Below are 21,161 nucleotides of genomic sequence, written 5' to 3'. Positions count from 1 at the left end.
GGATATCAGCTTCTACAGTAATACGACGAAGCGAAGCACATATACTCCCTACTGTTGCTACTCGAGTACGCTTGACTCATGAAAAATTAAAGTTTGAAAAAAAAATCCCCATATTTTTCTTGATAAACTGTAAATGATATCCATCAGGGCGCCAAGGGTATTCTGGTCAAGAAAGCTGTTCTCCACAAGGGCTGTTTCGTTTTCAAATGTCAAGATCGAACCCGTGACCCAGTTAAAGCCGCGCCAGTTTCCCCAATATGCCCAGAACCCGCACTCCTTTTTCAGAAACCTCGTCTGGCAAGCACCCCCTTCGAATATTTTGGTGGTCAAAAAACCGCGCAAGGAGGATGTGACACTTGCCACGGCTCAGTTTATCTCACATATCCACTCATCCTATCCTAACTGCACGGTGATAGTTACTGAGGAAGTTGCTAGGGAGTTCAACGAAAATCCCCAAGTATTCAATAAGTCTGGCGAAAACGTCAAGCATGTTCTTTACACGGGAAAAAACGAAGAAATCGTCAGCAAGACCGACATGATTGTTTCATTTGGAGGAGATGGAACTATATTAAGAGGGGTCTCTCTTTTCTCAAACACTCAAGTACCACCGATATTGTCTTTTAGCTTGGGCACTTTGGGATTCTTGCTTCCCTTCGATTTCAAAGATTTTAAGGACGCTTTCAAACAAGTATTTGAAAGCAGAGCTTTGATGCTGCGCAGAGAGAGATTGGAATGCCACATTGTTAAGAAGAGTACAATTACAGACACGAATCCAAAATCGATGTACAAAAGCGGCTCGGACGAACTATCTCAGGTGCACGCCATGAACGACATAGTGCTCCATCGCGGGTCGCTGCCAAGCTTGATCAACCTGGATGTTTATGTGAACGGCCATTTCCTCACAACAACCACCGCAGATGGTTTGATTTTTGCCACGCCTACAGGATCAACCGCATATTCGCTTTCTGCTGGTGGGTCTATGGTCCACCCGGTGGTTCCATGTATCCTGCTCACTCCCGTGTGTCCCAGGTCTCTTTCTTTCAGGCCCTTGATTCTCCCTTCTATTTCGCACATTAAGGTAGTCGTCAGGAGCAAAGGTTTGAGCGGACATGATTGCTCCGCAAAGTTGTCAATCGATGGGATACCTCAGTTGAAACTCAGCGCAGACGACGAAATACACGTTATTTCAGAGTCGGGATCCTTACTGGACCCCTCGTGGAACCTCCCAGCCTCCATATCGCTGAAGAAAAAGACCACAACTGATGAAGCCAAAACAGGTCTTTGGTGTGTCGCGCGTACTAAAGGTGACTGGGTGACAGGCATTAACAATTTGCTGGGATTCAATTCCGGCTTCAAAAGCATAAACGACGCTCATCCATAATGATTCTAGTTATTTTCTTTCAGATGGTTGCCGTTTCCGTTGGAAGCAGGCGTTACAGTAGCTTCGTTGGACTCTTCGTTGTGTTCGTTCTTTTCGTCGCGTTCTAGCTCCCGCACCATATCCTCTGCAACCTCATTGTAGTAACTAGCGGGTATGATCGAAGGAGTTGGCTTCTTGTCGGCCTCGTTGTAGTCAATTGAGTCTTTAGCTCTAACTGCATCCTCGTCCTTATCATAGAACTCGTTTTCGGGAACGATTCGCTCGTCGCGCGCTTTTTGAGAGCCGCCTCTGGTGTCGATGGCCTCCTTAGTGTCCTCCTCAGGATCGTCGTCAAAGTCCACAAGGTCTGGTGGAACCTCTTGCATTTGAACCGAAGGAGCGTGCTTTGTGTTTTCGAGATTGGCAAAAACTTGAGTCAGGATTCTGTTCAGATACTCTGGAGAGTTGGCATTGTGCATGTTGGACGGTCTCACGTCCAGCTTATAATCAGGTCCGAAATACTCGTAGTAGTCGTTGAAGGGCAACTCGGGGTCCAACAATGTCTCGTTTAGCAAACCGGTTTCGAAAGCCCATGTTCTCGCCACATTTCTCATCGTGTATCCACCGCCACCAACAACCATCGTCGGCACGTTGAACGACTTGACAAAGTTCACGCAGTTGGCATGTCCGCGCATAGAAAGATTAAAACAACCAAGCTTGTCTCCGGAAAGCGAGTCTCCACCACACTGGAGAACAACAGCAGAAGGCTGATACCAGTCCATGATTCTCTGGATGACGGGCTCGAAAATAGACTTGTAGGTGGCATCGTCAATGCCGTCTCTTAAAGGAATGTTTACAGCGTGGTATTTTCCCTTGCCCACACCAATATCTCTGAGCTCACCGGTACCCGGGAAAAATTCTCCATATTTGTGAAACGAGCATGTCATAACACGATCCGTAGTGTAAAAAGCTTCCTCAACGCCGTCACCATGATGCACATCGATATCAATATACAGCACACGCGGATGGTATCTGAGCAGCTCAATGATGCCCAGTACAATGTCGTTCACGTAACAGAAACCCGAAGCCTCGGATTTCTTGGCGTGGTGCAAACCTCCAGCATAGTTGATGGCAATGTCACACTTTCCTCTATTTAATCTAGCGGCTCCCTCCATCGAGCCTCCTCCAGAAATACCACAGTACTCAAAAAGCCCGTCGAAGACAGGACAGTCGTCTCCCACGTTGAACTTGGCTTGTTCTTTGGTGAACATTTCTAGGTTGTCTGGAGTGGCTCTGGCGAGGAAGTCAATGTATTCGTCGGTGTGAAATTGACACATCTCCTGCTTAGTGGCCGGTTTGGCCCGGTAGATCTCCATCTTTTTATACAGTCCGTAGTTCATGATCAGTGAGTGCGCCATCCTTATTCTGTGTGGCTTCATTGGGTGTCCAGCACCGTAGGCGTAGTTGCCCACGTCGGAGTCATAAAAGTATGCAACCCGCTTCTTGCTGCTTGTGCCCACTTTCAGCTCGTCAAAAGGTTTTAGCTCGAAGATCATACTTTGGTGAGAGATAAAAAAAACACCAACTTTCTACAACTGAAGGGCAACATGGAAAATGTTGTTTTCGGTGCGAGGTGTATATATATTTTTTTTTTGGGACGTGAAGAGCTAACTATGCGGGAGGAAGTGCAGACTTGTTAATTTGTTTCTGCACCGCCCTATAGTTCGTGATCTCCTGAGACAATCTCTCCTGCAGCTGTGTTTCCTGTTGGAGCTTGCGGTACACCAAATCGTTCACTCGGAACGTGAGGCCAGATCCGTTCTCAGAAGAGGCACTGATTGGTAGCAGCCACTCCACCCAGGTGGCGCCCATGATGGCACACCAATTTTGCTTGTACCCGAGATCAAAAATGTTTCCTATTTCATGCGAGCTCCTGTTCGAGCGATATCCCTGAGTTTCGTACGATTCCAGCGTCGTTCTGTTTATCAGTAACTGGTATATCGTAAAAAGCGTGAACACGGAAACACATAGCCACATGACGGCTCCCAACGCAAAAACAAACATAGTGTGCAGCGAGAACTTGTCCAGAGAAACGCTCTGGAGGTAGTAGATCATGTATAGACAGTATCCTGAGATAAGGGTGGCCAGCCCTGTGTAAAATGACGTATAAATAAGAAATTGAACGAAAAACTTGTGGTTTTTGAACCCTATGCAATCAGCGAACCATGGACAATGATGGTCCATCCGGAGAATACATTGCTCACATGATGAGCAGTGGTGGCATCTGTCAGGCTTCCAAACTCTGCACTTGTTGCAATAGCGATAGCCTCCATCTCTTTTCACCATCACTGTGTTTGACTTGAGGAATTCTGGAGGCTCGGGACGGACGTCTGGGCCAGGCTCGAGACAGCGAAGCTCAGGAAATTCCATGGGCGAGCCCGGACCTACTGCCACCACCAGGTAATATGATATCAAACACAATGCCTCGAGTATAGTAATGATGACAAAAATGGCCAATCTGCTCGCTGACCCATCTATCACACTGAAAACCATTTTGAAAATTATGGCGTAGTAGGACCAGATAAGTAGTGCTGTGCACACAAACTTGGGGAAGGTTGATGCAACTGTGCAGCAAATTTGTGTGATAGTCACCATCGAGTCATAAGCAAAATATTGTTTTATTATTTTTTTACCACATTATTGAAGTAGAATATTTTATGGCAGTCTCTATACACTCTCCTTCACCTCATAAAACTTCTTGAAAATAAACGCCACCAAGTTATCTGTATCAAAGAGAACGCTGTCATCAAACAATTTGACTGTTTTCTTGTGTTCGTATTGTAGATTGAGAAAATCGTCCATGGTGATCCTTGCATGGCCACAAACACCAAGCGAGTTTTTGGAAATATCAAACGTAAACTCTCCCTGGCGCTCACAGCTGATGGTGAAATAAATTCGGCTCAAAGCAAAAGAGGTGAGGTTAGTATTGCAGAACTCAATCAGGATGTGGTGATCCATCAGATGCTTGGCAGAATGTTTGTAAGAACCAAATTTAGGAACGTATCCTTTCTTCTTCCTCAGCTCTCTTTCATGGTAATATTGCCTCGAGAAGTATTTAAGCAAAGGACCTTTTTTCTTGTGCACACTCTGGTGCTGCATACGCATCATCACCCTATCAATTTCCTTGATATAGTCAGAGTAAACCTTCGAGCAGGTTCTCTCTTTTTTCTTTAGCTTCGTCAGAGTGTCAATAACAAGCTTAAGCTGGCGCTCTCTCTCCTCCTTTTTTGATTTGCTCATCTTGATATCATGCGCTATCTCATTAAGAATTGCCTGGTAGCCGTCTTCGCGACTGATGTATCCATTATTCTCCAATTCAAGGAGAAGTTCAATGGCACGCTTCTTCAGCTGGGGGAACGTCGAATTGTGGATTTTGCGCACTGTTCGTCTTTCCATGCCAAATTCAGGTAAAGCACTGTTGGCCTTCTCCTCTTTGATTATCTCTTTGAACCGGAGCTCGTCAAGCGGAGTAATCTCGCTCAGCAGTAGATCCAGCAAATCAGCACCGTCTTGCACTTTGATAATGTATATTAGGTATTCCTTAACCTCCAACAAAGCCACCTTAGTGCCAACAACTTCCGGGTCGGTACTTTCGGCAATTGGCTGCAAATACAGCTCAACCAAACTGTTTTTGGTTTCGATCTTGTTGTGATAAGAAGAATACTCCTCAATTTCCATCAGCAAGAAATGCAAATAATCGTTTTTTTGCGTCACCAGGACATCCTGGTGGTCATAAACTATTTGCAACAACTCTGAAATGTCGTCCTTCAAAAGTTCCAACTTAGGCTTTTGGTTGGAAACCACATCATGGTATGCTGATTTCATTTGGTACGCTTCTTCGATTGTGCCCACATCAATGAGGTCTTTGAGAATATTTCTAACACCTTCCACGAACTCCTCGACGAATGGGTTCAATGGCTGCAAGTACACATTTTCAGTGTTGAACGGCCTCATCAAAACCAGTTGGTTCAACACTTTGGCGACTTGCAGAAGGTTGTCTCTAACCCTTGAAACATGAGACTCGTCATCGACAATATGATCTATACTGATTCCATAATTCTCCGGAGTGACGAGTATAGGAAGCACGTATGATTTCATGAATATTGAACCCGCAGCACTGAGGTAGAATCTCTCTGATTCTCCTGGATAGAGCTTCTTTATTTGATAATAAACCCCACGGCAGACTACCCTGATAAACACTGGCACTTTCTTGACGAGGTTACCTATTGTTTTCATCACATCGTAAGAAGCTTCTCTCAACTGTGTCAAATTTTTCACAAACTGTTTCCTAGTGTCATCATCATCAATCGGATCCATGTTGTCTAAGTCGTCCATTGATTTCAAAGTCATGCGGCCCTCCAATTCATCGCGCTCAATAATATCTCTATAAATGGCTGCAGGATCAGGTTCGTAAGATGCATCTTCGTCTGAAGTCACTTTCCAGACGCAGTCAGCCAAAATACTTTTCGCTAAAGATCTCTGCTGAGGCAAATTCACATAAGTCAAGAGAAGGGACTCCCAACTATTTGCGCTTCTGTTTGATACCGTCTGTCTGGATTTCATATAGTTCTTGAGCCGCGCAACGGAGCCCAGTTGTTTGAAGCATTCATTAGAAGCAAACAATATTAATTGCATGAGAAGAAATTCCTCACGCTTAGGAGCGTCTGATGCTGGCGCCGAGAAATTGCTGAAGTTGAAACACTTCAAAATCCAGTCCTCAATGGAGCCACTGCTCAAATCTAAACTAATGGTCTCATTGTCGACTAGAGTCAGCAGATGTCCCAAATAACATGGTTTGGTCTGCAGAAGATAGAAAAATTTCTCATATAACCTGGTCAGAGTTCGGATAGGCTTGATCAAAAGTTGGTCAGGGTTGGCTCCCAAACTCTTACTTAGACTCTCATTGAGGTTGTTGGAGTATCCAGTTAGGTTCATGTTTTCGTCCCTAAATTTGAGAAGCTCATCCAGAGAAACATTGTTCTTCTTCAGAAGCTGAATCTTGGCACCTAGCTGACTAAGATCCAACTCCCATTGCTCGATTCTTCTTGTCTCCTTTGCAATTTCATCCTTGTACTTCTGGATCTTTTTCTCGTCCTCGAGTTCAGATCCAGAGCCGTCAAGCAGATTGATGAAATTCTTTATAGCTTTCAGAGGAGGATTCTTCTCGTAGATCAAGGATTTGTAGTCATGTTTAGTGCGAGCAGCTCGGAACCAGTTTTGAAGCTTGATGATCTTTTCGAGATTTTCGGGTTTTCTGAACCATTCCTCTCTATCCCTAATACGTTTTCGCTGCAAGTAGCCTCTTATATCAGATTGAAGGCCTATTATCGAATCCTCAGCATCTTGTAGGTCATCCTGAAGAATCTCGATATAAAATCTCTGCAAGACGCCTCTGAATATTGTTTGCAGTTGTTTCACGGCAGACACTTGTTTGTAAAGCTGTTTACGTTTATGAGCAATATCGTCCCTAACCGCTTTTCCTCTGCAAATGGCTTGCAACTCAGTAAGTCTATAATCCTTTTCAAGGTAATGGGTGGAAAGGTGTTCTTCGCAGGAAACACTAATTGGAATACCTCTTGGAACCTTTCGTGTGCCATGAGCGAGTCTATGCTCTAAATAGCTCTTGTGCTCCCTAATCAAGTTTCCTCTGATACAGGCTTGTAATCTGATAATTGCACTTGTTTGTTTAAGAAGCGCTTTTCTAGCAGCATATTTCTTTTCTCTTATAAATCCACCTCTGATCAAACTCTGTAGCTGAACAACCGAAATTTCGTGTTGCAACAATTTGGATCTCGTTGCTGAATATTTATCTTCCCGTTTAGTATTTTTCAAAATGGCCTGGAGCACAGAAAGAGATCTCGAGTTTGCCATGAGCGAAAGATGAGTCGTTGTTTTTTGAGATCTTGCCAACGAACCCCTAATAAGAGATTGGAATTTTATGATGTCTGGCGTGAACACTTTTAGCATGAACCTGTTTATGAATAATTCATAGCGCAAAAGGGTGCCGCGTGCTATAGCTTGCAACTGGATGAGCTGGGCAACGTAACTCTCCTCCCCTGCAGGCTTCAAGCTTAAACCATTGTCGTGCTCAATCATTGAGGTGTATTTAGCATGAATCTCGTCGATGTCAACATCGAAATCGTCTTGCGTGCGTTTTTCTTTGAACAAGTGTCTAGCTTGCGCAGTCTCCTCTATAACTGAGCTTGTGTCAATGAATTGTGCATCCTTCGTTGAGGTAGTGTCCAGTTGAGTTTCTAGCTGTGCCTTGCTCTCTTCCTCGGATTCCCTCGTCGTAATCAAGCTGTCACCAAGGTTCACTCGGACTCCATCGTCAATGTTCTTGAAATTGGGCAGTTTGATGCCTCTAATTTTGATTTGAATCTTTTTGATGTCAGAATCCTTGATGTCGTATTTTTCTAAACGTCTCAATTGGGGAGCCTTCTTGGTAGCTGACATCATATAGCTCAGGGCGTGAAGACAGAAGATAACTTTGGGGATGTTCTTGGTCTCGAACAAATCCGCCGTCTCAAAAATAAACATCTCAGGAAGTTGTATGCTTCTAAGGAACTCAAGGAACACGACGATGTTCTCAGTAAACTTGAAGTACAAACCACTTTTGTTTTTGAAGTTTGTACCTGAGGCGTTGTTTTCTCCGTAGTAGATATTCTTGACTTTCGAGTACCCAAACTTCTGCGCAAGTTTCGCAACCAAAATACCATTTCTCAGGTACTCCTGAAATTCAGCAATTGAGTCGTCTTGCAAATCAATCTTGACGTTCAAACACTCTTCAATCCAAATTTTGATTTCCGCCACGCGACACAAAAACTCATAGGCCTGTAGTGACTTTCTATCGTGGTCCATCCAAGACCCAGATTTGGCAGGTTCTTCCTCGATTTGCGAAGGCACGTCAGCACCAACTGATGTCGGTTGAAATTTCTTAGAGACTGACTCAACACGAGACGTTTTGCGCAGCTTATTCTCGATTGTTCTCAGCTTGTTGAGGTTCTTGAGTGACGGAGAATTCGATATCGCGCTGCTAATTTGGCCCATAGTTTTGATTTCGCTCTTGGTTGGCTTATGGAGTGGCTCAGACCTCAGCTTATTAGAATTAAATGGAGCAGGAATGGGTATGAAGTCTGAGGCATTGTTCTCAATAGTGTCTTGCTCTTTCTGTTTGATCAGCCTCTTCACAGGAGAATCATTCTCCAGGAACGTTGATTTTTGAGGAGATTTGAATGGATTCTCATTCTCCTTAAGATTGGCAATCCCTCTTCTAGTTGGAGAGCTAGGACTGCCAGTGCTATATGAGTTTGTTGGTTTCAAGGGTGACAAGTGGGGCATGCTAATTGCCTCCAAATACTGGGAAGCCAGATTTTTCTTGCCATCCTTCCGAACAGATGTGTTCATCGACATGGCTGAAAGAAAAACGTCTGGATTGATTAATCGTAAACACACAACTGTAAACAAAAATCCGGGGTCTCAGGAGTACTTCAAAGTCTGGTGCAAGGATGTGTTGGATATTTGGAGAGAGGCTCGGATAAGCGAGATCAGATCTGCTAAATTGACGATGATGGGACAACCACGTAACGAGGGTGCTTTGATCCAACTCTGTCTCTGATGTAACGTCTAAAAGATACAGAATTTCTGTGCTTATTAGCTATGAACAAGGATCTGTGGAGCTTCCAGGAAGAAGCTCTCAACGAGAGACCTCCGTTAGGTCATCAGCTGAGATTCAGAGCGAACATCAGCATCATCAGGGTAGCTCTCAACACCTAGTCTCGAACATTCTCCTTGGGTCGATCGACCCGAAAGATTATAATTTTTCATTTTATCGTGGAACTTTCTAGACGAAAAACTTGGTCGACTTTGGAAAGAAAGGATATTGCAATGAGCAGCATATTTAAAGAAGCCTCTCGCCCCCCAAGTTGAATCGGGTTTTTTTTCTTGATAATTTGAAATCTACAAAAAGACATCATGTCGAACAAAACTGAATCATATGAGTTCCAGGCTGAGATCTCTCAGTTGATGTCCTTGTTCATCAACACTGTGTATTCGAACAAGGAGATCTTCCTTAGAGAATTGATCTCGAACGCCTCCGATGCGCTGGACAAGATCAGATACCAGGCCCTGTCTGATCCATCTGTGCTCGAGACCGAGCCGGAACTTTTCATCAGAATCACACCAAAGCCAGAACAAAAGATTCTCGAGATCAGAGATTCTGGTATTGGTATGACCAAAGCTGAGTTGGTCAAGAACCTGGGTACCATCGCCAAGTCCGGTACCAAGGCCTTCATGGAGGCCCTCTCTGCAGGTGCTGATGTGTCCATGATTGGACAATTCGGTGTTGGTTTCTACTCGCTATTTTTGGTTGCCGACCGCGTCCAAGTGATCTCGAAGAACAACGACGACGAGCAATATATTTGGGAATCCAACGCTGGTGGAAAGTTCACTGTTACTCTGGACGAGGAGAACGAGAGAATTGGCAGAGGTTCCATCATCAGATTGTTCCTGAAGGATGACCAACTCGAATACCTCGAGGAGAAGAGAATCAAGGAGGTTGTGAAGAGACATTCTGAGTTTGTTTCTTACCCAATCCAGTTGGTTGTCACCAAGGAGGTCGAGAAGGAGGTTCCTGAAGAAGAAGAGAAGAAGGAAGAAGAATCCAAAGACGAAGAGTCGAAGGAGGCTAAGGTCGAAGAAGTTAAGGACGAGGAGGAGAAGAAGGAGCCTAAGAAAGTCAAGGAACTTGTCACTGAGACCGAGGAGCTCAACAAGACCAAGCCATTGTGGACCAGAAACCCATCCGAAGTTACACAGGAAGAGTACAACGCTTTTTACAAGTCGATCTCCAACGACTGGGAAGACCCACTGGCTGTCAAGCACTTCTCTGTTGAAGGTCAACTGGAGTTCAAGGCTATCTTGTTTATTCCAAAGAGAGCTCCATTTGACTTGTTCGAATCCAAGAAGAAGAAGAACAACATCAAATTGTACGTTAGAAGAGTGTTCATCACTGATGAGGCTGAGGAGCTTATTCCAGAGTGGCTATCTTTCGTCAAGGGTGTTGTTGACTCTGAGGATTTGCCACTGAACTTGTCCAGAGAGATGTTGCAGCAAAACAAAATTTTGAAGGTCATCAGAAAGAACATTGTCAAGAAGCTTATTGAGACCTTCAACGAGATCGCTGAGGATCAAGAGCAATTCGACAAATTCTACACCGCCTTCTCGAAGAACATCAAGTTGGGTATCCACGAGGACCAACAGAACAGAGGTGCTTTGGCCAAGCTGTTGAGATTCAACTCTACCAAGTCTACTGATGAGTTGACTTCTTTGTCTGACTACGTCACCAGAATGCCAGAACACCAGAAGAATATCTACTACATCACTGGTGAGTCTATCAAGGCTGTTGAGAACTCTCCATTCCTGGACGCTCTGAAGGCCAAGAACTTTGAGGTGTTGTTCTTGGTTGACCCAATTGACGAGTACGCCATGACCCAATTGAAGGAGTTCGAAGACAAGAAGCTGGTGGATATCACTAAGGACTTCGAGCTTGAGGAGTCTGAAGAGGAGAAGAAGGAGAGAGAGGAGATCACCAAGGCATACGAGCCACTCACCAAGACCCTGAAGGACATCTTGGGAGACCAAGTGGAGAAGGTTGTTGTCTCCTTCAAGCTTGTTGACTCGCCAGCTGCTATTAGAACCGGACAATTCGGATGGTCTGCTAACATGGAGAGAATCATGAAGGCACAAGCCTTGAGAGATACCTCTATGTCTGCCTACATGGCCTCGAAGAAGATCTTTGAGATTTCTCCAAAATCTCCTATCATTAAGGCATTGAAGGCTAAGGTTGAGGAGAGCGGTCCTGAAGACAAGGTGGTCAAGAACTTGACCACCTTGTTGTTTGACACTGCTCTGTTGACTTCTGGATTCTCTTTGGACGAGCCAACCTCGTTCGCCAAGAGAATCAACTCTTTGATTGCAATCGGTCTCAATATTGACGAGGAGGCTGAGGCCCCTGCTGAACAGGCCACCGAGGCGCCATCTGAAGAGGCGGTTGCAGATTCCGCTATGGAGGAGGTTGACTAATTCACATGATCGATTTTTAACGGTGTCTTAATAGCTAATGGAAATGTAGATAAATTGAAACATTATTAATTAGTACGTAATAAAAAATACGGTTTTCCGCACATCATAATATTTCGCTATTTAGCAAGTTGGTGCAGAAAGGCTTTTTAACTTTCAATTGTTGCCGGAGGTTGTAAAAATTGAATATTATTTGGTTTCACTGGGCGCAGCTGGAGTTTGATGCCTCATCCAGTTGACCGTTTAATTCAATTCTACAACAAGCGTTTTGTCACAATACCCTATTCGCCACCGCCACAGAGACACTCCAAAGGACCCTTACTATATTTCTTGTTATTCAGCATCGGACTTTACGTACTATATCCCACTATATTCCCTTCCCACCAGTCCCACATGTTTTCGAAAAGACCAGATAAGCTCACTACTGGGCTCATCAACATGACTACCGACTGTTTTGCGAACGTTTGCTTGCAAGCTCTGGCTTCTCTTCCAGGGCTCAATGAGTATCTGAATGCGATGACCGAGTTTAGGAACTCTCTCATTGAGCAAGGAGCTAAGTTGCCGTCATTCCAACTTCACCAGGCGCTCATTCATCTTTTGTCTAAACTCCAAGAGACCGTGTATCGGCCCCGTGTGTTATCAGTTTGGGAATTTTTGCATGTTATTGAGAAAATTTACAACAGCAAGATATCTGTCAGCCAGCACGACGCGCACGAGCTTTTGCAGCTCATTTTGGAGACTTTGGAGAGAGAACATGTTCAGCTAAGAAAGACGGCCCCCACTGTTCCTGAATTCCCCTTCAAGGGGGAGGTTTCCTCACAGCTACGTTGCATGAGATGCGGCAAGAAGAGCTCGACCAATTACAACCCGATGATGATTCTCTCTCTCCCTGTTCCTCAAGAGTCGTCTATTGATTTGGAGAGTATGCTGAGAGGCAGCGAGAGTGATATCATTGATGACTACTCTTGCACACGGTGCAAAATAAATTATATTCTTAGCACTGCCAAGGAAAACAGCCCTACGTTGAACAAACTTAAGAAGAAGCTCAATGACGAGCTCCTGATAAATGACGACTTGGAGCCTGAACTAGACGAATTTGTTCAGAGTTACGAGGGTATCAAGTCTGCTAACGTGAAGTCGACGGTACACAAGGAGACCTCGATCATTCTTCCTCCCAAGCTGCTTGCCGTCCATCTTTCGAGATCCATTTATGACACACAGGCCAGACGCAACCAATGCAATGTGGAATTCAAGGAAATTTTGAAGCTGAACGTGGATACTGCCGAAATGGAGAAGTTCAAGAACGTTGACCAGGACCAATATGATGCGGCTGATGAGGAGCCTCCGCAGCTCACAAGAGCGATCTCGTCTATCCTAGAGGAGAAGCCGGGCACCGAGTTCTTGGAGGATTCAGGAGTTCATTCTGATGGAGACGACGAGAACCCAGACAACCAGGACGACGATGATGACGAGGAGCTGGAGGATGACGACGATGACGATCTGGCTGCGAAGATGGAGGACCACAACATCAGTTCGGACGCAGACGAGGGAATCAAGACCATCACCTATAAGTTGAATGCTGTGGTGCGGCACCAAGGTTCTCATTCGCTCGGGCACTACGAGTGCTACCGGCGAAAACCTGTGTTTTACAAAAACGCCGTGACAGGCGAGTACTACCAGAAGTTTCCAAAGCTAGAGGGCGTGGAAAACGAGGCCAAGGAGAACGAGGGTACCGCCGCCACAGACATGAAGAGACAGAGTTCAATGTCGAGACTGCGCTCGAGGGTGTCGTCGTTGGTGGGAGCCAGCAGACCAAGGTCGCCGTCGGTGTTTGAGAACGCGCAGCCTGTAATAGCACGCGACAAGAAGCTGGCGAGCTCGGTGAAAACCCCATTCTGGCGCATCAACGACTCCAAGATTACCGAGTGTTCGCTGTCCGACGTTATGGACGACTCTCGGGCTGTGTACATGTTATTTTACGAGAGAGTGGATTGAATAGAAGAGTTGCAAATTTGATTACTTTCACTGGATCACCGCCACAAGGTCGCCCGCCTCAACCATGTCTCCGTTGGTGTGTAGAATTTTGATCACTTTTCCTGCCCTCGGCGAACTCACCAGCATTTCCGTCTTCATGGCCTCGACAACGACCAGGCCCTGACCATCCTTCACCTCCTCGCCGACCTCGACCAGCGGCTTCCAGAACCGTCCAGAATACTCCGAATACACCATCTCGGCATCTTCCGGATAGCTTTCTTCCTTCTCCGCGGCGGCAGAGCCGGACTTTTGCAGCTCTGCGTTCGAGACCTGGATCAGTCTCTTGAACTCCTCGAGCTTCTCGCCGCCCTGTTTTTTCTGGAACTCCTCGATCGACTCGGAATTCTCCTGGATCCAGGACAGGTACTTTCCATGGTCAAACACAGACTCCAGCATCTCGACCTTGTAGTAGCCATGCTTCGAGTCCTCGGCCATCTGATCGAGTTCTTCCTCCGTCACAGGGAAAAATTCCACCTGGTCGAACGGAGTCAGCAACCAAGGATGACCCTCGTTGTGAGCAGCAGTGTGTGCTCCCAAGGACAGCTTATCCCAGATAGGAATTGTTCTTCCCACCAGTTGGTAGCCACCAGGCGACTCCATGGTGTAGATGCACATGTACATGCCTCCAATGCCAACGGTGCCGTTGGGCGTGAACGTTCTGGACGGATTGTACTTGGTGCCGAGGAACCGGTGACGAGGGTCCAGCGGCACGGCGCACGGAGCACCCAGAAACACGTCTCCCAGTCCAAGGACCAGGAACCGCGCCGTGTACAGCATGTCCTTGACGGCAGACCTCTCGATGCCGTTGATCTGCGCAATGAAGTCGACGTTGTTGGGCAGCCATGGCGCGCTGGATCTAATTGTCTCGGAGTACCTCTTCACGGCGTCCAGCGTCTTCTTGTCCTCGAACGCCATAGGCAGTCGCACAACACGTGACTTCACCGTCCACTTGTTGGTGAACGCCACCTCTCTCTCGTACGCAATAAGCGTCTCGACCAAGTCGCTCTGATGGATCTTGGTTCCGTCGAACTCGACCAGCACAGACCGCACGCCTTGCGACATTTCCACAATTCCAACGGTTTCATGTGTGTTCACCATCTCAATCAGCTTGTGCACTCTATACGACAAGTTCAAATTCATCACGTTCTCGCCGTACTCCACAAGCACGTAGCGGTCGCCGGCCTGTCTGTACGTGACGACGGGGGCCGTAGACGAGCCTCCAGGCTGGTATCTGGCCAGGACAGGGTCCTGGGGAGTAAGGAGACCGTACTCAATGGCAGGCATGGTGCCCTGCAACGTCTCGATGGCCCTGTCCTGGTCCACCTTCAATTTGAGAGCATCATCGAACGAAACCGGGTAGAACGTGATCAGATCGCCCGGCTTGACCTGGCCAATCTTCCACATCTCGGCCTGCGCAACAACAGCCTGACACACAAATCCTCCGAGCGAAGGGCCGTCGCAGGTCAAAATGACCGGCTCGTCTCCGGTGAAATTGATAGCTCCCAGCGAGTACACGTAGTCGTGTGCATTCGACGGGTGCAAGCCACCCTCTCCGCCATCCTCTCTGGCCCATTTCGGCTTAGGGCCAATCAGTCTCACTCCGAACCGATTGGAGTTGTAATGCACTTTCCAAGGGTTGGCAAAAAAGTCAAGGACAGATTCCTGCAGGAAGAAGTCTGGCGACCCGTGCGGGCCGCACGTGACAGCAACGCGCCATTCCTTGGCAGCTATTGGCGGAGCCAGCGACTTAGGAACGGGCTGCGGAGCGGACACGGGAGCAGGCAGCGTGCAAGCGGCCAGGTTGGGCTGGCCTAGGAATAGCACGTCTCCGAGCTTGAGCACTCTGCCGTTGTAGCCTCCAAGATTACCCAGGGCAAAGGTTGATCTCGAGCCAAGGTACTCGGTGACGTCGATTCCGCCCCTGATGGCCAAGTAGCTTCTGCAGCCAGACGTGAGTTTGCCAATCACCAGTTTGTCGCCTCTCTTGACAGTCAGCGGCTGGTACATAGCCACTGGCTGCCCGTTGAGGGTCAAAGGAACGTCTCCTCCAGTGACGCCGATCACAGCCTCGTGGTGGAACAGGATGGACGGCCCAGTGAGGGTGATTTCAATAGCGGGCGCTCTGTGGTGATTGCCAACGATCCGGTTTGCGAGTCTGAACGAATACGCGTCCATAGGGCCCGATGGAGGCACACCAATTCGCCAGTAGCCAGTTCTGCCAGGGTAGTCCTGCACCGTGGTGTAGGCGCCCGGAGACGTGATCTCAAACGCGTTGGCCTTGTACTCAAACGAGTCCAGAACCTTTGTGGCGACCCTGGCCTGCTCAAACATGTCCGAGTTGGCGATCGAACGCAGATAGTCGATGTTGGTGATACACCCGTACACCACCGTCTCGTCAAGGGCCTGTCTCAGTTTTTTAAGTGCGTCTGCTCTGTCCGTGCCATGGACAATGATTTTGGCCAGCGTCGGGTCGTACTCGGCAGAAACCACGGTTCCTGTCTTGACCCATGTGTCGACTCTTGCCCAGGATGGGAACTTGACTTCCGTGAGCTGGCCTGGCGAAGGCATGAAGTCCTTGACCGGGTTTTCGGCGTACAGTCTGGCTTCCATCGATGCACCGTTGCATTTGATCGGCTGGCTGAAGTCGGGGGCCATGTCGGCCGCAATGTAGAGCATCCACTCCACAAGATCCAGCCCGGTGACCTGCTCCGTGATCGGGTGTTCGACCTGCAACCGTGCGTTCACCTCAAGGAAGTAGAACTCGTCTCTTTTCTCGTCGTAGATGAATTCCACCGTACCAGCGCACTTGTAGTTCATTGAGGCTCCCAGCTGCTCGGCTGCCTTTCTCATCTTGGCTCTTGTAGAGTCTGGAAGGTTGGGAGCAGGGGTCTCCTCGATAATCTTCTGGTTTCTTCTCTGCAGCGAGCAGTCTCTCTCGCCCAGAGCAATGGCCTTGCCGTAACCGTCTCCAAACATCTGGATCTCCACGTGACGCGCGTTCTCGACAAACCGTTCCAGGAACACGCCTGCGTCTCCAAAGTACGCTTTGCCTTGGTGCTGCACCGTCTGGAAAACGCGCTCGATGTCGTCTGGCGAGTCCACCTTCTGCAATCCGATACCACCACCGCCCGCAGTGGACTTCACCATGACAGGATACTCCAGCTTTGCGGCTATCTCCTTGGCCTCCGCAGCAGTAGCCACGAGTCCGGACCCAGGAACCAATGGAACGCCAGCTTTCTCGGCAATTTCTCTGGCAGAATGCTTGAGACCCAATTTTCTAATAGCATCCCCGGATGGACCAACAAAAACAATGCCCTCGGCGGCCAGTCGGTCTGAAAAGTCTGCGTTCTCGGACAAAAATCCGTAGCCAGGTACAACGGCCTGTGCTCCGGAATCCTTACACGCCTTGACGATCTTGTCGATGTTTATGTACGTCTCGGCAGCAGAAACACCGTGCAACGGAATTGCAACGTCCGCAATCAGGCTGTGCTGGGCGTACTTGTCTGGGTCAGAGTAGACGGCGACCGACCTGATGCCGAGCTTTTTAAGCGTTTTGATGATTCTCACAGCGATTTCTCCTCTGTTAGCCACCAAAACCGTCTCAAAGGGTTTCTTCTTCTTTAAGACTTCTTTTTGCTTCAGATAATTTCTCCAACCACCGAGCGCAGTGATATCCTCGGCTCCTTTCTGAGAGTACCCGATCTCCTCGCATATGAAAGATTTCACCACCTCGCCTGACTTGGTCTCAACAGAGCCAATTCCCAGGGGCTCAGGAACCATCGAGATAAACTCGCCAAAGTTTTCTGTCGGAATGGCATATATCTCAATTTCAATCTCAGAACCCTGTTCGTCGTAGCTCACTCTGCGCAGGCCCGGCTTTGCAATAGGACCGCTCAATGGTAGCGCGTACAGCTTGTAATTTTTGGAAGTTGTGGTCTTTTCAACAAATGCAGCTTGCACCTTCTCCAGCTGCCAGTGGAGAGGTAGTCCCTGGAGATGGGCCCCCACAACTGCCAGCTTGACGGTGCTCCTTGGGTTAGGAGCAGGAAGCGTGTGGTCGAGCTCGTCGGCAAGTCCGACATCCACGTTTCTCAAGGCTCCCAAAAATCTGCCGTTCGGATACAGCGTCTTGAAAAACCTGCTTGCGAGATCCAACAGAGCGTAATCCTCAAACGCCTGACCCAGCAGTGTGACGCCGTTTGGCAAGCCGTCGGCCCTGAACCCAACAGGAACGGCCAGTGCAGATAAGTCGGCCAAGTTCACAAAGTTGGTCCACGTTCCCTGTCTGGAGTTGACCAAGATAGGTTCTTTCTGGACTTCCTCAATAGTGGGGTTCAGTGGACATGTAGGCACCAACATGACGTCTATGTCCTTGAAACTCTGATGGACGCGTTTCAGGATGCCCTGTCTTTTGTACTCGTAGCTGAACGCGGTAGCTGCGTCAGGGGCTTTTCCGCCCCTGATAATCTTGGCAACGGTCGAGTCTAGATCTTTCTCCGGCGGATTCGACTCAAAAAATTCTTTGGTGGCAGCCCATCTCTCTGCCACCCATGGACCTTCGTAAAGGCACTTGGCAAGATCCAGCAGTGGTGCAAAGTCGCAAGGAACAATTTCGGCTCCCATCTGTTTGAACGTCTCGACAGCCTTGTTGTAGATTTTTGGGTTTTCAGAGTCGCCGTACCAGAGGCCTGTGAAATCAATGGGCACGGCTACTTTCGGCTTTGCAGGATAGTGTCTTCTTGGGTTGGCTGGAAGGGCCCTAGAGTACTCGCAATTCGAAAAGTCGGCCTTTGCCATGATGTCAAAGCACAGCTGTGCATCGGCAAGGTTTGTAGCAAAAACAGACGGACAGTCCAAAGATTTACAGGCAGGCACGACACCAGCAGTGGAAAAAACGCCCTTCGTAGGCTTGAGGCCAATCAGGTTGTTCAAAGCGGCAGGCACTCTTCCCGAGCCGGCCGTATCAGTGCCAAGCGAAATGGGCACTATTCCTCTGGCAACAACCACCGCGGAACCAGCAGACGAACCACCGGAAACGTATTTGTTATTGAAAGAGTTTTTTGTTATGCCGTACGGAGACCGTGTGCCCACAAGGCCTGTTGCAAACTGATCAAGATTGGTCTTTCCCACAATTATGGCTCCTTGGTCTTTGAGAAGCGACACTATAGTTGCATCCTGCTCAGGCTCGTAGCTGAAAGAAGGACAGGCTGCCGTAGTAGCGAAACCCTTCACGTCAATGTTGTCCTTGACCGCAACAGGCACGCCGTAGAGCCGGAGCTGTTTTTTGTTTGACTTGGATTGGAGAATTCTCCATTGGTGCTTGAGATTTTCCTCAGAAGCAACAGAGATCCAGGCAGGCTCTTCAGGATACGTCTTGAGCGACTGCACCAGGTCCAGCAGAACCTGGAAAGAGTCCTCAGGCGTGGTGTCCTGGTGGAATTTAACCCACTTGGAGGCGGTCCAACCTATCGTGTTAACCATCGGAAATAAACAAATTGAAACTGAATTATTTCCGGTTTCTCTTATCGATGCGTCTCGCAGAACTTGCCGCTGCTTATATTTTTTTCGTCGTAATCGGCGGCCCGATGCCCTCGCGGAAACCCCCGTAACAATTCAATTTTAGGACGGCGAGCGCGGCCCGTAATTTTCGCCGCTGAGGCACTATTGGCCGATAAAGAGAAAAATGCTCCCGCAACAATAGAGATAACAAAAAAGCTGCGATTATCGATGCACGATAAACAATAATCCAAACTACATCATCAAGTTGGCATCGATTAGTACTTATAAATGGATAGTCAGCACGTCGTAGCTGCTGAACTGCTGGTTGCAGTTGGGACACTTTCTCATACGCGAACTCAATCTGTCGTTGATACAGTCGGCGCAAAAACAGTGACCACACACTTTTAGCGTGAGATTCTTGAAGTTTTTATTGCATAGTTGGCATTTCGTCATGGCCAGCAGAGCCTGGTTGATCTCTTCATCCTGCGCAGTTGCCGATGGGTTGTTTGCACGATATTTCATCAGTAGTGACTCTAGCGACTTGACCTTTGACGAAAGACCCTTGGTCTCCGCTTCCAGACCAGAGATGCGTCTCTGTTGCTCTGCCGATGACTCGTTCTTCTGATTCAGTCTCGCCTGTAGCTCCTGATTCATCTGCGTAGTGGATTTGAGTTTCAACTCGAGATCTTTGTTTTTATTCACTTGAAAGTTGAGATCATTTTTGAACACAATCTCCAAATTCTTGAGTTTCTCGTACAACTGTTGCTCGATCTCAAATTTTTTCATAAGATTCTTCTCGTTGCCTTTAAGAACTTCTATGAGCTCGTTCTGCTTGGCAAGATTTGAGTTCAGAATCCTATTCTGCGACGTCAACGAGTCTTTCGACCGCATCGCTTGGAAATATTTCTGGTCCGCCTTATTTTTCTCGACCGTGAGTTTGTTAATGTAGGAGTCGGAGTCGGCGTACTTCTGGAGCTTCGATTGCGCAATCTGCCGCGTCTGCTTGAACGCTTCCTCCATTTGCTTGAGCTCCATCGTGAGAATTGAGTTGTGTTTTTGCAGGGTGGCAATGTCCTCGCTGGACGTAGCCTCGGCCTCGTAGTCCCTGTTCACGCTCTTTTCGAGCTCCTCCAAACGTTTTTCCAAAACCTCGTTCAGCTTGCGGTACTCCTCGGTTAGCTCGCTCTTGCCCTTTTCGGCCTTCAACACGGAAATCTGAGCCTGCAACTCGTCTCTGTCGGCACGAATCCTAGAAAGATCGGTTTCCAACTTTTGAATGTAACCGTTGTTGCTCTTCATCTCTGTGCGCAGCTTCTCCTCAAGGCTAGACTGATTTTGCGTGATGCGCGACTCCAAAGCAAGATATTGAGCTTCAGTTTTCGAGCTTTCGTATTTGACTTTGCTCAATTCTGTATTGAGCTCGATATTCTTGGCAGAAAGGCTCTGAAAAAGCGAAGACTTCTGCAAATCTTCTTCAGAAGGATCCAGGAGTTTTACAGAGAGCTCTGAGATTTTGCTCTCCAGATCCTGTATCAGCTTCATCTTCTCTTCGAGCTGCTGCGAAATCACGTTATTTTTCGTCTTGAGCTCTTCCACCTCCACTTTCAAATTTTCGAACTCAGCAATGTTAGCGTCGCTCTCCGGTTTTTGCTCTCCATTTTCCTGCTTGATCTCGGGCGTCTGTTCTTTCACTATTGGCTCCTCAGCCTTCTTCACGTCGCTTATACGCTCCAAAGTCTTGGATTCTGCTCTATCCTTGTGACTAATGTAAACGTCGAGCTCCTGATTCAATTCTTCAATTTTGTCTCGCAAGAGCTTATTTTCGTCCTCCAGCTGGCTTTTAAACACGCTCAAGCCAGCCAAAGACTCCTGCAACGCCGTCAGCTTGTCATCATGTTCCGAAACCGGAAGAGATAACAAGGGCTGAATAAGGTTTATAAGTGCTAGTCTGGTCTCCTTCAATTTATCTGTGTCGGAATCCAAGCTTTCATCGACGGGAACTAGAACGTGCTCGTTGACGTCAGTTTTGATCTCAAACTTGTCGTGGGTTTTGAAATGCTCCACTATTTCGGACCACCAGGTGTTCAAAATGCAGTAGCATCGGTAGATTCGTGCATAATTATCTTCC

At 47.6% G+C, this 21,161-nt stretch overlaps 7 protein-coding genes across 7 annotated transcripts; 3 read left to right on the top strand and 4 right to left on the bottom strand.

Moving 5' to 3' along the window:
- The first annotated feature begins 121 nt into the window (after window positions 1-121).
- Window positions 122-2,912, top strand: OGAPODRAFT_86341 (uncharacterized protein). Its single transcript, XM_018356831.1, has one exon. The coding sequence runs from the start codon at window positions 134-136 to the stop codon at window positions 1,379-1,381; it is 1,248 nt and encodes a 415-aa protein (XP_018212582.1). The 5' UTR covers window positions 122-133; the 3' UTR covers window positions 1,382-2,912.
- On the bottom strand, window positions 1,387-2,916 carry OGAPODRAFT_81829 (uncharacterized protein; the record flags this gene model as incomplete). The annotated part of the gene is made up of 2 exons (XM_018356569.1): window positions 1,387-1,505; window positions 1,527-2,916. The coding sequence occupies 2 exons, from the start codon at window positions 2,914-2,916 to the stop codon at window positions 1,387-1,389; spliced, it is 1,509 nt and encodes a 502-aa protein (XP_018212581.1).
- Window positions 2,917-3,005: 89 nt separating this feature from the next.
- On the bottom strand, window positions 3,006-3,858 carry OGAPODRAFT_15894 (uncharacterized protein). Its single transcript, XM_018354034.1, has one exon. It carries the CDS (start codon window positions 3,788-3,790, stop codon window positions 3,032-3,034), a length of 759 nt encoding a protein of 252 aa, XP_018212580.1. The 5' UTR covers window positions 3,791-3,858; the 3' UTR covers window positions 3,006-3,031.
- Window positions 3,859-4,059: 201 nt separating this feature from the next.
- OGAPODRAFT_15893 (uncharacterized protein) lies at window positions 4,060-7,865 on the bottom strand. Its single transcript, XM_018354033.1, has one exon. It carries the CDS (start codon window positions 7,514-7,516, stop codon window positions 4,088-4,090), a length of 3,429 nt encoding a protein of 1,142 aa, XP_018212579.1. The 5' UTR covers window positions 7,517-7,865; the 3' UTR covers window positions 4,060-4,087.
- Window positions 7,866-9,355: 1,490 nt separating this feature from the next.
- On the top strand, window positions 9,356-11,602 carry OGAPODRAFT_81827 (heat shock protein Hsp90). The gene has a single exon (XM_018356568.1). The coding sequence runs from the start codon at window positions 9,395-9,397 to the stop codon at window positions 11,501-11,503; it is 2,109 nt and encodes a 702-aa protein (XP_018212578.1). The 5' UTR covers window positions 9,356-9,394; the 3' UTR covers window positions 11,504-11,602.
- A 272-nt stretch (window positions 11,603-11,874) lies between these two features.
- Window positions 11,875-19,026, bottom strand: OGAPODRAFT_98553 (uncharacterized protein). Its single transcript, XM_018358031.1, has one exon. The coding sequence runs from the start codon at window positions 19,013-19,015 to the stop codon at window positions 13,523-13,525; it is 5,493 nt and encodes a 1,830-aa protein (XP_018212576.1). The 5' UTR covers window positions 19,016-19,026; the 3' UTR covers window positions 11,875-13,522.
- Window positions 11,894-16,828, top strand: OGAPODRAFT_98557 (uncharacterized protein; the record flags this gene model as incomplete). The annotated part of the gene is made up of 3 exons (XM_018358032.1): window positions 11,894-12,772; window positions 13,019-13,259; window positions 13,356-16,828. 3 exons carry the CDS (start codon window positions 11,894-11,896, stop codon window positions 13,493-13,495), a joined length of 1,260 nt encoding a protein of 419 aa, XP_018212577.1. The 3' UTR covers window positions 13,496-16,828.
- Window positions 19,027-21,161: the final 2,135 nt, after the last annotated feature.

The sequence above is a fragment of the Ogataea polymorpha genome (genome assembly GCF_001664045.1).
Source record: "Ogataea polymorpha strain NCYC 495 leu1.1 chromosome Unknown OGAPOscaffold_2, whole genome shotgun sequence".
Taxonomy (NCBI): Eukaryota; Fungi; Ascomycota; class Pichiomycetes; order Pichiales; family Pichiaceae; genus Ogataea; species Ogataea polymorpha.
The sequence above is the reverse complement of the archived record's forward strand: the minus strand, read 5'-3'. Positions and strand labels throughout refer to the sequence as shown.